The following is a 16,335-nucleotide window of genomic DNA, read 5'->3' on the forward strand; positions in this document are numbered from 1 at the left end:
AGGTGAGCTGTTATTGGTCGTTACCTACTTCCTCAGCACAGGTGATGTCATCATCAGTCGACAGCAAGTAGAAAAAATACTTTTTAAAAATTTATTAATTGTACATGAAAAATAATGAAGTTATTAAATTCATTTGAAACTATTTTTAAAATGCAATTTTGCCGATTTGCACGCGTGGTGGGCGTGTCTTGAACATGACCCCCCCCCCCCCCCCCCCCCCCCCCCCGCACGATAAACAGGTGTTCACTGTAGCGTATAACAATCTATAAATAGAACAAATTGAGGTTAAATGGAACGGTTAGGTTGACACAATCAACAAACAAAAATGGTTTCATTTCAGTCCGAGTCCCCAAAAAAAATCGCGACCGCAGACGATTGTACAACCAATCACCCGACGTGGCCGTGGCGGCGGTCGCCGCAGTTACACCGGCGCCAGCAGCCGGTCGAGGGCCATCTGCAAGCGCTCCCAGCTCCTCCAGCAGACGGCGAGGAGGGCGGCGGCCAGCAGGGTGGCCAGCACGTGCTGGCGGCTGCGCATGAGCGGCGCGGCGAACTTGGCGGCGGTGGAGACGCACACCAGGACGACGGTGATGACGGCCAGCATGATGTTGATGCTGCGGCCCAGCAGCACGCGAGCGTCGCCGCTCTCCAGCTGCGCCGTCTGCTGCTGCAGCTGCTGCTGGAACTCCAGCTTGGACACGCGCGTCTGGCACGACTCCACCGCTTCCTGGGTCAACACCGCATCGTCATCATCATCATCAGCAGCAAAAGTCAACATGCGAAAAGCGCAATCCGATAACCCGAAGCTCAAAAGTCACAAAGACGACGATTTCACGAAATGCCAAGAGGCCAAAAAAGGTCAAAATCTACCCAAATTAGTTATGACGAGGACCTGGATAATAAAAACAACTTTTTGGCTACTTTAATGCTTGCAACAAATATGAACTAGACCAAGTGCAATTTCTGGAGAAATTGCGTGGGAATGCTAAGATTTGAATGCATGTGGAATTCTTTTGAAATAAATTGAGAGATCAATTATGAAATATATATATATAATTTTTTTTTTACACATAGTTAATACTCGGGCTGGAATCTTTGACTGTCTCACGATTTGATTCGATTACGATTTTTGGGTCTACGATTCAATTCAGAGTCAATTTTCAATTCAAACGATTTTCATTCCAAATTATTTGATTGACAAATGATTTGTGCTTCAATTTTTCAGATATGCGCAACATTGTCACGATCGACTCCAGTCTGCTTTGCAAGACAAAATGACAAATAGACATTAAAGTGTCTTTTTTTGTTGTTGTTTTGTTTAAATATTTATTAATTTTGTATTGCAAGTGCCCTTTTCCACAAAAACCGCATGTCTGCTACAACTGCTTTATCGATTCGATTTGATCCTAAATGAGAATCTCAATTCTTTTATGAATCGATTTTTTGGCACACCCCTCGTTCATACATTTAAAATAGAACGTATTTGTACATTTTTGTGAGCAAGTGAGTTCATAGATTTGAATGACTAAATGAAGAAAAGTGATTTCAGTATGTTGGAAACATGTCAAGTGAGGAATTTGCGGCCATGTTAGCGCCGTCAGTCATCTCCGCCTGAAAGCAGCAATTAGAAGGTCGCTAATTGTTTCGAAATGCCACATGATTTCGTGGAACTGAAGCACCTCAAAAGTTACTTGGGAGGCCGGACCTTGAAGAAACCAAACCGAATCCGTTTTACTGAGCACACGGTACGTTACCTGAATGTCTCGGGCTCGCTCGTGCGCCTGGTAGGCCACGCGCTCCTCGATGCTGGCAAGTTCCTGCTTCAAGTCCGTCATCTCGTGCTGGTGAAGCTCCGTCAGGTCGTTCAGTTGGTCCTCCAAGCGAGCAGACCTGAAAACGTCAGCGGACGCTTCGTTTAAAAAGGAACCGAGGTTGTTTTAGTTAATAAAACTACATTTCAAAAAAAGAATTTCGTTCACAGAATAAAATGAAAACCAAAATGCCTTAAAAAAAAAAAAAAAGAACTGAAACCACATTTTATGTTTACAAAACTAATTAAAATAATTAAAATTAAAACTAAATCTAATTATAGCAACAATGTCCTTTGTTTTAGTCTTTGGCAATTAATTTAATCCATGAACTTTTGGGGACGATTTTAAGTTGATTTATTTTGATATTAACTGCAATAAGGACGATTGAAAACGCGTCACACGGAAGTGACGTCATCTAGCAGCAGCCAATTGAAAAGCACCAAAAGATGATGTCACGCGACTGGTGGTTTATGAATATTGCGACGAGCAATACACAAATAAATAAATAAATAAATAAACAACCTAGAAGTATTAAAACTAACTGAAAAAAAAACTCAAAATGATATAAAAGGGGAGATTAAATTAAAAAAAAGAAAACTAAAATTAGCTAAATTAAAAAAACTAATATTAAAACTAACTTTAAAAAACTCAAAGATATAAAAAGATATTAACTTAATTTAAAAAAAAGCCAAAACTAAAATTAGCTAAATTGAAAAAAAATTGAAATGAAATGAAATTAAAATTAAAATTAAAGAAAAAACTAAATAAAAACAAAAATTAACTAAATTACGAAAAAAACAAAAAAAACTAAAACTAAATAAAAAAACAAGGAAATAACTAAAAATACCTAAATTAAGAAAAAAAGGAAATAACTCAAACTTAATAAAAAAAGAAATAAAAACTAAAACTAACCGAATTAAGAAAACAAAACAAAAAACTAAAATTTACTAAATTAAAAAAAACAAAAAAACTAAAAAATCAAAACTATCTCAAATGAAAAATGTGAAAAGTCTAATAATCCTGTAATTGACACGTCAACAGCGGCAAGGCAAAATGTCCGTTTCTTGGAATGCGGCCTCACGCGACCTGTATCGCTCCTCCTGCAGCGTTTGGCTGATGACGCCCAACTCCCTCTGGAACTGCGCCTTGATCTCCTCCATGTCCTCCTCCAGTTGCTTCTGCGCGTCCTTAATGAGCCGGGCCTCCTCCAGGCCGGCCGCCAGCCCGCCGTGGGCGTCGCCCCCCAGCGGCCGGCCGCGTTCCTGCACGCCCGCCGCCGCCGCCGCCGGCCCGTTGCTGTCCGCCGAATTGGAGGCGCTGCCCGAGGAGCACTCGTCGTCGCTGGGGTACTTGGGCTTGCCCACCAGCGAGGCGCTGCCGCTCAGCCCCTTGGCCGCCTCGTCGGGCAGCGGCGCAGACGCGTCCAAGGTGGTCTTCATGCTGGCGATGTTGTCCGCGCTGCCGAACTTGTTCCTGATGAGGTTGGCGAACTCTCGGGGTTTGCTGAAGAAGAACGGCGGCGAGAGGGACACGCCGGGCCCGATGGTCTTGATCTTGTCCATGGTCGGGTGCCGGCCGCTGCCCGTCATGTCCCTCAGCAGCTCCCGGCGGGACTCCCGCGGGATGGTGCTGTGCCTGGCGCCGGTGCCGCCGCCCGGCACCGGCGCCGGCGCGCCCTGCAGCTCGCTGTCCTTGATCTTGCGGTGGTATTGCTCCAGCTTCTTCTGCATCTGGGCGATGTTCTGCGCCGACTTCTGGTTCTTCTTCTCGAAGACCTGCTTGATGCGGCCCACCTGCTGCTTGTCGGCGCTGTTCACCAGCTTCAGGTACTCGGCCACGTTGTCGTCGCGCGCCGCCTGCTCGATCTTCAGCTGCTCCGTCACTTTCAGGATCTTCTGCTGGAGGTTGTCCAGGCACGAGCGGCTGCGCTGGAACTCCAGGGACAGCGACGGAACAACCGCCTCGCTCAGGTCCAGGTCCAGGTCCAGGTTGTTCTCCGAGGAACCCCGACGCATGGTCGCCGGCAGGCTGAGAAAGCTGCCCTCCGTACTCCGGTCCTGCAACGTCACAAATTCGTCGGATGTTATTTGTCTGATTAAAAAAGTAAAAGAAAATTCGCTGACTGACTTAGCACATTGAGCGTCCCCGAAACACAGGAAAGAAAGTTTGGAATGTTCTAAAAAGTACTTGGACTGTAATTATTATGATTAAAAATAATAGTAACCTGCCACCCGATTTAAGTTGTTCGTCACTTAACCAGTAGAGGGCAGTCATGCACTCAACGCATCCAGAAGAAGACCGGAACAGGACGTTAGTGACCTCATGTCGCTAACAGCTAGCTCTACCCTTTCTTTACGCATATAATAATGTTGAAGACACGATTACATGTGTAATATCGATACAATGAGGTATGTGTGAAATAAATGGTAGTTAATGTTTATTTACCTTAAGTGGTAATCGCTAGCGTGCTAATGCTAATCGTGATTGCTAACCGCTTAGCGTTGGCTACTTTTCTTGGTGTTTAATTTTGACTTCAACAAAATTAAGATTGCGTACCGGTAAATGATTTTGATGGCAAATATCATTTCATTTCAGATATACGGATATAACACCAGCTGGTATATTTCTTAACAAATGTGCTGTATGTCCTTTTTTTGTGGCGTTCTGCTGCACTGCTGACCATCTGGGTGAGGATGTAATGCTCTTATTGGTCACATCTGTCTGGGTGAGGATCAAATCCCGTTTGCTGATAATACGTCCACGTCGCGGGTGTCAAATTTGAGCTAATCGCTATTAATGTATGCGACACAAAGTGGAGCGTGCGCGTATAATGTAGGTCAACCATCACGTCAATCAACGGCGCTTGTGAAATCCCTTCGCCCGACGTTTGCGTTAACACAACAGTCGCGCAGACTGAGGAAGTGAAACTGATCAGTCGAATCCTGCGAAGCGCGTCTGAGTGACAATAGCAGAAAAGTGAATAGGAAGTTGAGAAAAGCAGCAGAGTGAATTGAATTTGGTTTTCTGTGCACAAGAAATGTTGAATAACACGAGTCTTTTGTACTCGAGTATCTGCACTTGCAGTGAAGTGCGAGTACTTTTGCCACGTCTTGCAATAATAATAATAAATCAGATCTCGCGAAGCTCCTCCGGGGGCCTCGCAAAGCTGCCACAATCCTCAAACAAGTGCGCCATTTCCAAACAAACACAAAACGCAGCGACTGGCTCAGACTTTGAAGCGCTCGGTCCTCATTATTTCTCATTACGCATCAAGTGCCGCAACAAAAGCGCGCTCTCGCACATGACTGGCAACCAACACGAGGGCGGCCTCACGAGTAAGACGTGAAGTAGCGCACGCAACGAGCAAAAAAATTTTCACCGTCATTCAAATGTGCGACAGTTCAGATCAGATCAGATGAGGAGATTTGTAAAGCCTTTGATACGGCAACAGATGAATTCCAAGAAATACCGCACAGATCCGATGTCTCAATCTCACAACCCTTCACTTACCGTGTAATAATAACAATAACAATAACACAGGACCAGAAATCATTTCATTTGGCCCCCACAACACTTTACATTACTGCATTTGGTAGCCCAACAGGTGCTATTACACAGATGACGTAATTTTGTACCTTTCACAACGTCAGGTACCAAACCAAACTGCTGTATGACAGGAAAGGGGGGCCATAAAGTGTCCCTTCATTTGGTACCGTCACCAAACCTTACTAGCAGTTGGGGCCCCAGTGGAGAATTGGTACAACTTAGTATGTACAGTACTCGTATTTTGCATACGCTACCATTTAATGCAGGACCATCCACAACTCTTTGGGTACCGTCTTCTGTGCTTACGCTTAGATTAAGAAACACTTGATTTGATACCCTACAAATTCATTCAGTCAAGATTGGATACTATGTTACTTAAAGTAAAACCACCCACAACTCTTTGAGTACTGCGATCATCAACAAATGGTTGATTTGATAGCGTACAAGACCCTTTCGCTACCCTCCCTATAACTTAATTGAGTACCACCCACAAGTCTTTGGGGACTGCCTACTGCGTTTAGTACCTAAATGGTCCATTTGATACCGAAAGGGTTCTTGTGGGGTATCTCAACATTGGATACCATATTGCCTAATTTACGACCACCCTGAACTCATTGGGTACTGTGACGGTCTTTTGCATTTAGTACCCCCTCGGAACGGCTCCACAAATGACACCGTTGTTTTGGGACCCCACAAAAGAATTTGGAAGAATTTGGTTCCTCCGAAATGTTACGGCTCTGTTGTACTTTTGGTAACACAATGAAAAGGAGTACTCAAGTTATTTGGTGCAGATTCTTTTTTTTTTTTTTTTGTACCCTACACAGTGTTGTCAACGGGATTGCCTTTATTTGCGTTTGGTGGGTTGTTTAAAAGGTACGCCTGCAGGCTTCCTCATGTGAGCAAACAGGTTGGACCGAAAGGACGCTGATGCCCGCCGCCCGCAGGCAGCAAGGAAGCGGCCGCCGATTGGTCGCCTGCGCCGCTCCGTTTCGATGACGTCAGTCCGCATGAGGCGGCTTAGCCGCGGACGGAGGTGGATGGTGACAAAGTGTGCCTTTTTCCCGGGTGCTGGGCCAGAGAAAGAGCCTTGTGTTGTGCAAGGACAACGCAGCACAGAGAGAGAGAAAGAAAGGTGGCGGCGTGTGGGATGGAGACAGAGACTGAAATCCCCCCTGAGGCTCGCTCGCTCGCTCGCTCGCTTCTCCTCCTCTACCTAAACGAAGTGCCAGATAAACGAGTATGCGCGCGTTTGCGGGAACAAAAGTTGTGGAAGATGACAACGTGATGGCAACAGTGCGGGCGTAATGGCGAAACCAGATTCTTTGCTCGCAACGAGTTTGGCGAGTTCAAGTGCGAAGTCATCAGCGAGTAAACACTGAATTGGAATTGCAAAATAAAAGCTTGCTGCAAGTGAATGAGATGGAAATCTCCCCTTTGGTTTCTGTTTGGAGGGCATTCCCCAAACTTAACCAGAGGCTCTTTCGGGTTCATCCGCCACTGAAACTCAATCAATCCGAAAAACACCAAAACTTCCACTGGTGCAGTTCACAGGCGAGTGTGAAGCGGGTGGCATGACAATCCGCACCTCTAAATCTGAGGCCGTGGTCCTCCAACTGGAAAGGGTGGTGCCCTCTTCCCAGGAGGAATGAGATCCTGATTGAGGGGTTCCAATATTTGGGGGTCTTGTTGTCAAGTGATTAAAAATTCACATCCAGATCCAGCAGGCAGACTGGTGAGCGTCTGCGGTTCTTTGGTCTGTCACGGTCATGATTTCACCTCACAAGCCAGATTGATAATCGTGATCCACTCAAGGGAGTTCTTCACGATTATCAATCTGGGACTTCACGCAGCAGATGCGTTCGGGAAAGGAGGGACTTGCCGTAGAATACTTTGAGCTGATTGGACGATGTGGCATCTTTGCACGTCTGTTTTGACCAATCAAGGCAACGGATGAAAATGTCGTATTCCGTCTCGTCTTAGTTTGGAGTATAAACATCTTTACCAGCTAAAAACGCACAAAGCGCCTCTCGTTGTTCAAATTCAACAAGGAAAAGGTAAGTAATTCTGCGAGAACAGAAGCGTTAGGTTTAATTGTCCCACCCCCGCCATCGGGACTTATTGGTTTGGTCCCACCCTAAACAACACCTGATTGATCTGACCTAAAAACGGTCAGCTGCAAAACGGATCAGCGGGAACGGTACAAGATGTATCCTCTGGAGTTTGTGAACTCAAATACTGTGAGAATTCATCTTGCTTGATCAGGAGTTGATCCGATGTTCCCACCCTCAGCTATGGTCACAAGCTTCGGCTCATCAAGACCTAAAGAACAAGATGGCAGATACAAGGGACCAAAATGAAATTCCTCTGTGGGATGTCCGGGACCTCCATTCTTAGAGGTAAGCTTTGGCGATCTTGGAGGGGGTCTAGAGTAGAGCAAGGCATTCTGGGCACGGTTCACCAGGAGGAGGCCCTGGAAAGACCCTGGACACGTTGGAGAGTCTTACGGCTGGCCTAGGAACAACTACGGATCCTCTGGAAGAACTGGACAAAGTGCCTGGGGAGGGGGAAGCCCAAGCTTCTCTGTTGAAGTTTTGGTATTAAAAGAAAAATTATTCACTGTAGTATCTGTGATAAATGTATGCCTCAAAGGGGGCGCGGCCCAGAGTGTGTTGTTCAGAGCTGGAATAAGCCTCTGCAAAACTTTCTGGAGCCGCTCGAAAGTCCAGGTCCCACTGAAGTGCAGATTTGTTCACAGCAAGATATTAAGAGTTCCGTCTTTTCACTGATTCTGGCGCAGCTTTTGGACCTTGACCCAGTTTTTCCGGATTTGGGAGGAACACTTGTTGCCCAAAACATCTCAGCCTGCTGCTGTCAAGTTTTGAAACGAAACCCGCCAGGCTCCCGCTGCCATCTGCTCCCTGTCCTCCGTTTTCATCCCCTTCTGCCGTCTCCAGCCGCCCCCCCAAAAGACCTCTTAATCCTCTGCCCCCACCCGCAGCCCCCCCCCCCTCAGACCTCGTCATACCTCAAACGCCCCTGGGACGTGTTTGGGTGCAACAGAATGAAAAGTAGGCCAGTTCCTCGGCAGAGATGCGAGCGGACATTGTTTTCCCTTTCGGTGCCGGCTAATTCATTTAGTTAGGCGGCTTCAGCCACAGGCACTCAAATTCAACTCAGCCAGCACGAATGGTAGAACTGCAAGGCTCTTTTTTTTTTTTCCCTTTTCAGAAAATGGATTTCATAGTAGTGGATATGCTGTAAAGCGCTATTAAGTGCACTCCATTTACCATTTATGGAGTCATGAGAGCTGCTCATATGACTTTTCATGCTTTGTTTGGACTACAGAACGGCGTCCCAACAGTCCGGGTGCGTCTGTCACTCAAGTATTGCGCCAACGGCGATCAATCGATCATCAGACGACGCCACAGACTTTCATCTATTTTAAGCTCGCTCGTATCTGTCCGAGTTATCAACGCTTACGGCGATGAGCCTGCACACTGCCTTTGACCTTTGACCTACAACAGCAATATGGTGAATTTCAGAGTTGGAGACAGGCACAGGAGATCCTTCAGCTCCACAACAGCACAAAGAACTAAAAATAAAAATAATAATAATAATAATTGAACATTGCTTCACCGTTTCTGTCCATCTGTGTCAGAAGGTTCTCAACAACAACAACTCATGAGGCTGACAAGGTCATAAGTAGGGGGGCAAGAGGGGGAGCCCCCAACCCCCAGTGCCTCCACGCTGCCCCACATAACACTCGGCGTCTGTCCACCGACACCATGACCCAGTTATGAAGGTCCCACCACAATTCCCTGGGGTACACCGCTTCATCTTTTTGGTCCAATCAGATTTCATTTTTTTTCTAATCTGCCTCAGGCCTTCCCAATTGGTAGAGCTGGCCCAATGGAACTTCAACTCAATGAGCCATGGGACTTTATATTCGGTTTAAAAAAAAATAAATAAAAAAATAAAAAATTTGCCTTTACAGGGTGAGAGCGCTAACAATCATGTCAGCATTTTTCCATCCTCTGATTGGTTGGTTACAACAAAACCTGTTATGTTTATTGCACTATACAATTACAGAATGCATACGAAGGCGAAGCACTAAAAATTTGTTTTCATGATTTTTTTTGGTAGCTAAAATGGTGTTTGGCTTGAGTTGCCCTCCCCCAACACGTAAGAACTTGAGCGCCTTCGGTTCACATGAGCAGTTATCAAGCTAATTGCAACATTGAGTTAGCTAGCTAGCCCTGGCAACAAACCGCAAATATATCTTCCCTTTGGATAGTCCACTGGCATGGCGGCTTTAAAGTGCCTTGTTGTTAACACCAAGTGTGTGCTGAAGGATCATATATTCTCGTTAAATTGTTTTTGGCACGATATTATATCTGACTAGAAAATGCCATTTAAGGCTGGAAAGCTGAATGAAAAACTGGAATAATTTGGAAAACCTCATGGCGCGTGAATATATTGAAGTTGGAATGAAGTCAATTGGATGAATAATGGAGAAGTAAATGGAAAATGTAGAATGTGGGAAAAAAGAAAAAAAAAAATCGGCGACGAAATCGGAAATTGTGAATTTTGGAACTGAAAAAGCTGGAAAAGCTCATGGCGTGAATTGGTGGAATATATTGAAGTTGGAATGAAATGAATCGGATGAAAAATGTGGAAGTAAATGTGAAATGTAGAATCTCCCTATAGGAATGAATGGGGAAAAATCGGGTACGAAATCGGGATTTGTGGGTAAGGCGTGAATCGTAGGGATAAGAAAAATGGAAGCGATCTTGGCACGAATACTGGGAGTAGATTGAAATTGGAACGGAGTGAATAGGATGAAAAATGTGGAAGTAGTAGCGGGACAAAAAAGTGCGAGGAATCAAATGTAAGAAAAACGGGAATGTGTTGAATAACGTGTGTGAAGGCCTCCGCCTTCACACAATTAGGAAGTGCTGTTTAATTTGTGGCGTGACTTCCGAGGTGAAAATCCCCACTGAAGGCAACAAGTGCACGAACCGCCGCGTCGCGCCAACAAACATCCGTAAAACAGCGTTATCGCGTTTGCATGCAAAGTCAATGCGGCTCGATGTTGTCGATTATTACGATTATTACGCCGCGCGAGCCTCTTGGATCACCGACGATCAACGAAAGGCACGAAAGAAAGCAAATGAGCATCAGCGCGCTCACGCGGAAATGAAGTGAAAGTGCGCTTCAAAAACGCGCTTGTTTGGGGATTCCACATTGGCGGGAGGTACCAAAACAAAGCCGGCCGGTCGACCTTGCGAAATGTGAATGCGGCCAAGATGAGGAAGTGCGACTTTATAATCGGGTACAACATCTGATGCCCTTTCACGCAGGCGCCATCTTTGCACAAGTGTGGGAAATGAAGTGCCGAGGCATCAAAAAGAAGAAGTCATCAAGGCCAGGCGCCTTTTGAGCATCAAAAAGGTCCTGGCGGCCAACATTATGAACAAATCTATTGCTGGGTTTTACATATAAAACAAAAATGAAAATGGAGACAGACAAAGACAAATCCAGATAAAGGTCGATTGTTGTTTTTGATTGATGCAATATGATCGCCGTCAAAGTAAGCTACTTCTAGAGCTGTCAAAATCAATCGATTCTTTCACAAATAATCATCAAATTAATCACTAGTTCAATAAATTAATTTACAATTGTCCAAATCCTCTGATTTCAGCATATCAACGGTAATTGTTCACCGATTTCCGTTGTCCTTCATGAAAGAACACTGATTATCATTTGTGTTTAATCAAAATAAGACATTTACATTTTACTTTGGAAAACAATGACCAAACTGGTAACCACGTACAACATCAATGCCCCCCCCCCCTTTTTTTTTTTTTAAATCATTATACGAATATGAAGTATGAAATAAACACCAATCACTGGTTAATAAACAGTACTAACGCAAAATTAAAATGAATCCGATTAGTCGATTGATTGAATAATCAATAGATTAATCGATTCTAAAAAAAATATTTGATATTGACAGCACTAGCTACTTCCTGTAATGCCCTCTTATGTGGGGAAAGAAGAGCCACAACTGCCAATGCACTTTCCAGCCATTTAATTCAACGCTGGGAGAATCACGCCGAAGCTGCTGTTAGCCACGGCTCACACTCACAAACGCAAGCTTGCCGACGTCCTGAAGCACCCCCACCCCTCAGGCTCCGCCTCTTCAAGGCACATGCATATGTACACAGTTTGTTTCAAAACATTCACTTCATTTAAAATGACCGTCCGGCATCAGTCGACTTGGTATGAAACCTCCCCCGGCATATTTCCAAAAAAAATCGCCACAAGCAGCAGCATTTGCACTCATTTGAATAAAGCGGATCAAAAGTGCATAGCTTGGGGGGGGGGGGGGAGCATCCGGACTGGCGCTCGCTCGCCAAGATGCAACAAACCGTCGCTTTTCCAGCAGGGAAAGCTCAACCGTCACGCTTATTGTTATTCCCTCCGGCCGCTTGTCGCCCGCTGGCAAACGGCACAAACACACGGCAACAGGGAGTCTCATCATTTCACTTTTGTTTTTTGTTTTTTTTGTATCCACTTAACAGCTGGTGGCAAAAACACAAGAACATCTGAAAGAATTCAACATTTGCAACTAAGCAGGCAGCAATAAGTTCACTTCTACTTTTCCACCAGCGATTGGCTAAAGACGACGTATGGAGCGTTCTCAGTGAGATTGTGACCGGCGAAATCAATATTCAATAGGCTATTAAATGGCTGTTGTCTGCATGAATAGAGACGTAAAATATTCACTAGTGTTGTTCCAATACCGTTTTTTGGCACCCGGAAAAAAAAAAAAAAAAAAAAAAAAAAAGTATAAATACGTCTTTGGGACACTTAGAACATTAAAAAAAAACGTATTTATACGTTATTGGGAGTAAATGAGTTAAATTCATATTGACTTGCCTCACAGGCATATTACGTTCCCCTTCATCTGACAATTAGTGTAGATTTTAAACATAGAAGGGCCAAAACATCCCTAATGAAAATTAAATTGCACTAAAAAATAAAAAAATAAAAAAATAAAAATAGCCACGAGAGGGTGCTAGAACTGCACAAATGGAAATCAACCTGACTTTTTTTTAACATATGCGTTACATTTAAATATCGTGACCATGACAACGATGATATTGTGGCAGTTTTAAAATCACGATATCGTGCTTATCGTTACATCGCTAATACCGAAGAGTATTCAAGGGCCAATAGGATATCTTAGATCAGCATGCAGTGAGCATGTCACATATCAGTGAATGTCGTGCACGAGCAAGACACAAGATGCTGCAACCAAAATCCTAAGTTAAGACGAAGCAAGCCTCGTTAGTATTTAAGAACTTGAAGAACTGTCTGATTAGACCTTTTTGTTGGTTTGTTGGTTTGTTTGTTTTCCCTTTTGTCTTGTTCGACAGCACGGCTCTGTTTTGCATGCTCCGTTTGGATTGGATGTTGACTTTGGAATGAACAAAGAAGAAGAAGAAGAAGAAGAAGAGAACAAAAATGACTTTAAAGCCAGTAGGGTTCTGAGGTCTTAAGACTCGGGTCTATTAGTGGAGCCCAGAGTTCAAAGCAAACACGGTGACGCGGCATTTAGCTGCTATGCTGCATGCCAATGTAATAAAATGCCAACAGAAGTGCAAATGCTTTGAAATCCCGGTTAAAAAATGCTGTGATTAAGGTCTTTACGCATTTTTAAATATCTAATCATTTTTGTACATTTTTTAATGTCAGTGTAAATGTTCCTTCTTTTGGTCATTTTGATAAGCAACTTTTTTTCCCCTTTAACTATAAATGTTGCTTTTTTTGTGAAGCACATCGAGTTATCCTATGTAGGAAATTAAGTATATAAAACTGTCTTGCCATAAAACTAATCACTCAATTATTCAATGCAATAATTGGCAGGATAATCGATTCAATCCTAAGAATCCTTTTCATGGCATTTTGACCATTTTTTTTTTTTTTTGTCCTCACCTATTGCGGTTGGTTCCGGAACATAACGTCCACGATTAACAACACTGTGAACCGACCGCAGCTGATGACTGCGGTGTAAACAAAGTTGCTGATGATGATGATGATGATGATGATGACACACTTAATAATAAGAGCCAACATCTATTTATGTCGTGTGAGCGGCAAAAGCGCAAGTCATTTGTCAAGTCATTTGTGTGATGTCGGCACCGCTACCGAGGGTCACGTGAGGGCAAATCAGCCTGTGGGAGACGACGGAAAAAGGGGAACTCATTTGGTCATTTGTGCTGCACAATTTCGTTTTTGGAGAAGGAACAACATCTCGGGGGCAAACTAATGGAGTTAATGGCAAAATGTTTCATTTGAGGGGCAAATGTCGACTAATTGTTTTTTTATGGAAAGCCAAAAAACACACACACAAAAACACGCCATCTGGTATCCATACACTTTCCTGTACAGCGGGTGCGACCTGCACCGCATCACACTGACAGCTGCTTCTAATATTTTTGTTTCCTTATCTCGCAACATGAGAGATTATTTTGCCCTCACTGCAATTTATGTGACTGAGTGCACTTACACAACATTATTCATCTGCAATTATTGTTACATTTCATATGTCCAACAAGCATTCTCAAAATTCAGGACATTCAAGCATGCGTTCAAGTTACTAACATTTCCCAGTTAAGTCTACAGTTTGACAATAACATTCATACATTTAGAGATGTTACATGTTTATACCATTTTTTAACATCTCAACATATGCACACATTTCGTACGTCCAAATATTCACAAAAAAAGTCGGGATTCTTCACATTCCAAGAATTCTTCGTTTCCGTGAATTGAATTCAAACTTCCAAATATTCGCGCAAAAAAAAAAAAAAGAAAAAAAAAAAGACATCCAGGTTACCATTTTCCCCATTCAAAAACGTCATTTTTCTTACATTTTGCCAATGAAATATCAAAACTGAAGTGTACTACTACCTGCTTGAAGCTTCCGCATTTCTTGACCAATTCAAACCAATCCAACTTCAAGCCACACATTTAACAATTCAATTCATTCCGCAGTTAACACCGAATTCTTTCGCGAGTTACAATTATCAATTATCATCGGAAAGGCGGAGACATGCAAACACTACAAAACAATAAGAGCACCATATAAACAAACAAACATTACTTTGCATGTTCTATTTGTAAACAATACACAACAAAAAGGCAAAGTGCAACTAAAATAAAATCTGGAGTTTTTTTGTGTGTGTAAAATTTCATATTTTGCACACCAAAACATAACCCCTTTCAATTAATGGGGGATATATTTAAATATTCACCTCTAATTCACCATTTCTCAAAACATTCAAACTTAAATGCTCAAAATTACAACAAAAAATAATTATTTTTCCATGTGTAAGTCAATATTCAGTGTTAATAAAATCACTCGCTTGCTCAGTGGATATTTTTCCCATTAAATAAAATTTGTTTTGAGTCTTTATATTTGTCCAAATTTTAGCCCCCCTTTTTTTTTTTTTTACCAGTACTGTACTAGAACAAAAAATATCAAACATTTTAGGAATTATTTTGCTCATTTTTTGCTTTTTAAAAAGGGTTATTTTCACTTGTAACATAAGAGGAGGGTTAAAAACTATTAAACTATTCTAATAATGTAAATTAAAAAAAAAAACATTAGACATTAATATAGTCAACAACGATATGATACTGTCATGTAAATATTATATATAAAGGCTGTATAACTGCCAAAATCATTTTTAACTTACTGTAATTGTCCATGTGTCCATTAGTGAAGATATAGTGGGACCAATTGACCTAACCCCAATCATCTGTTTATATTTTTGAATTATGACTTCATTTCTAAACATTTATCAACTATCTTGCGACAAAGAAGCTGAAGTTGCACTTTAACATGAAGGATCCCTTTGTGAGCAAACTTGACATGACGTCACAGCAAACGAAGGAGAAACCCTTGAAAATGGCGAAAATGTTCCCTTTCTCGACCCAATTGACCGAACCCCGAGTTCGGAGTAAAATGTCGATCTTATTGAACAAAGTTGAGTAACTCACTCCGGTTGCTTGGCGCATGAGCTTAAAAAATGCTGTTTTCCGACGTTTTGGACCCGAACATGAACGCGGCTTGCTTACGAGCCCGGTGCCTGTTGTCCTTCGTTTGTTTCTTTGTTTGTTTGTTTTCGCACATTAAGAACAAATGACGCCACAAAAGTATCACAAACGAGTGACACAGGTGACTGACAACACACGCCACACAACAACGACAACTCACCATCCGGCTACTGAGGTGTTTCTCCACTTCGGATAAACTCCGCACGGACACGCTGGCGCTGGGCATTTTAATCCCGCAAACGGTCACCAAACTAATACGAATTTACAACTTGTGGCGACCATGTTTGTGCGGTCGCACCCCGACTCTCTCTTTTGTGTGTCGAACGCGCATTCTGGCGGCTCTCTTGTACGGACGCTGGATGTGTGTGCGTGAGCGTGAGCGTGTGTGTGTGTGAGAGAAACAAACCCCGCCTTTGCGCATGCGCGTGCCTTAACTCTTTCAACACGAATTTAGACATTCAAGCGTGTTGCTCACCATCATGAGTCAGCTTGCAACATATTTGGGACACGTAATGTGTGTTGTCTTGAATTGAAATAACATACATAAATAAATAAAATAAATAAATAAAATATTTGTTTGTTAACTCTCCTCCGCAAACAATCGGATTTTTGAGACCCTAATCATGAATGAAAACCACAACAAGCTTTTAACACGCGTCAGGCCTGGCGAGTAAAAATGATATTGATATGATAATGATATATGAAAATTGGGTGGCACATGTAGCACCCCGAGTCGGAAAAAAAAACAAAAAAAAAACTTTGGTAGCCATGCCCGAAAATGAACCGGAAGTGAGCTATGAATGTTTGAAGGTTAGCATGCATCATGTCTCACAGTGGAGAGGTCGTAGGT

At 43.0% G+C, this 16,335-nt stretch overlaps 1 protein-coding gene across 3 annotated transcripts; it reads right to left on the reverse strand.

The window, feature by feature from the left end:
* Positions 1-223: 223 nt before the first annotated feature.
* On the reverse strand, positions 224-15,869 carry LOC144016484 (transmembrane and coiled-coil domain protein 3-like). Of its 3 annotated transcripts, none has more exons than XM_077517681.1 (4): positions 15,646-15,869; positions 2,898-3,868; positions 1,755-1,890; positions 224-727 (listed from the first exon to the last, which is right to left on the reverse strand). In XM_077517681.1, the coding sequence occupies exons 1-4, from the start codon at positions 15,709-15,711 to the stop codon at positions 422-424; spliced, it is 1,479 nt and encodes a 492-aa protein (XP_077373807.1). In that variant the 5' UTR covers positions 15,712-15,869; the 3' UTR covers positions 224-421. The 3 variants fall into 3 exon arrangements, with proteins under 3 accessions (XP_077373807.1, XP_077373808.1, XP_077373806.1); XM_077517682.1 differs by lacking the exon at positions 15,646-15,869 and adding an exon at positions 15,429-15,569; XM_077517680.1 differs by lacking the exon at positions 15,646-15,869 and adding an exon at positions 15,125-15,381.
* Positions 15,870-16,335: the final 466 nt, after the last annotated feature.

Source organism: Festucalex cinctus, chromosome 3 (genome assembly GCF_051991245.1).
Source record: "Festucalex cinctus isolate MCC-2025b chromosome 3, RoL_Fcin_1.0, whole genome shotgun sequence".
Classification (NCBI taxonomy): Eukaryota; Metazoa; Chordata; class Actinopteri; order Syngnathiformes; family Syngnathidae; genus Festucalex; species Festucalex cinctus.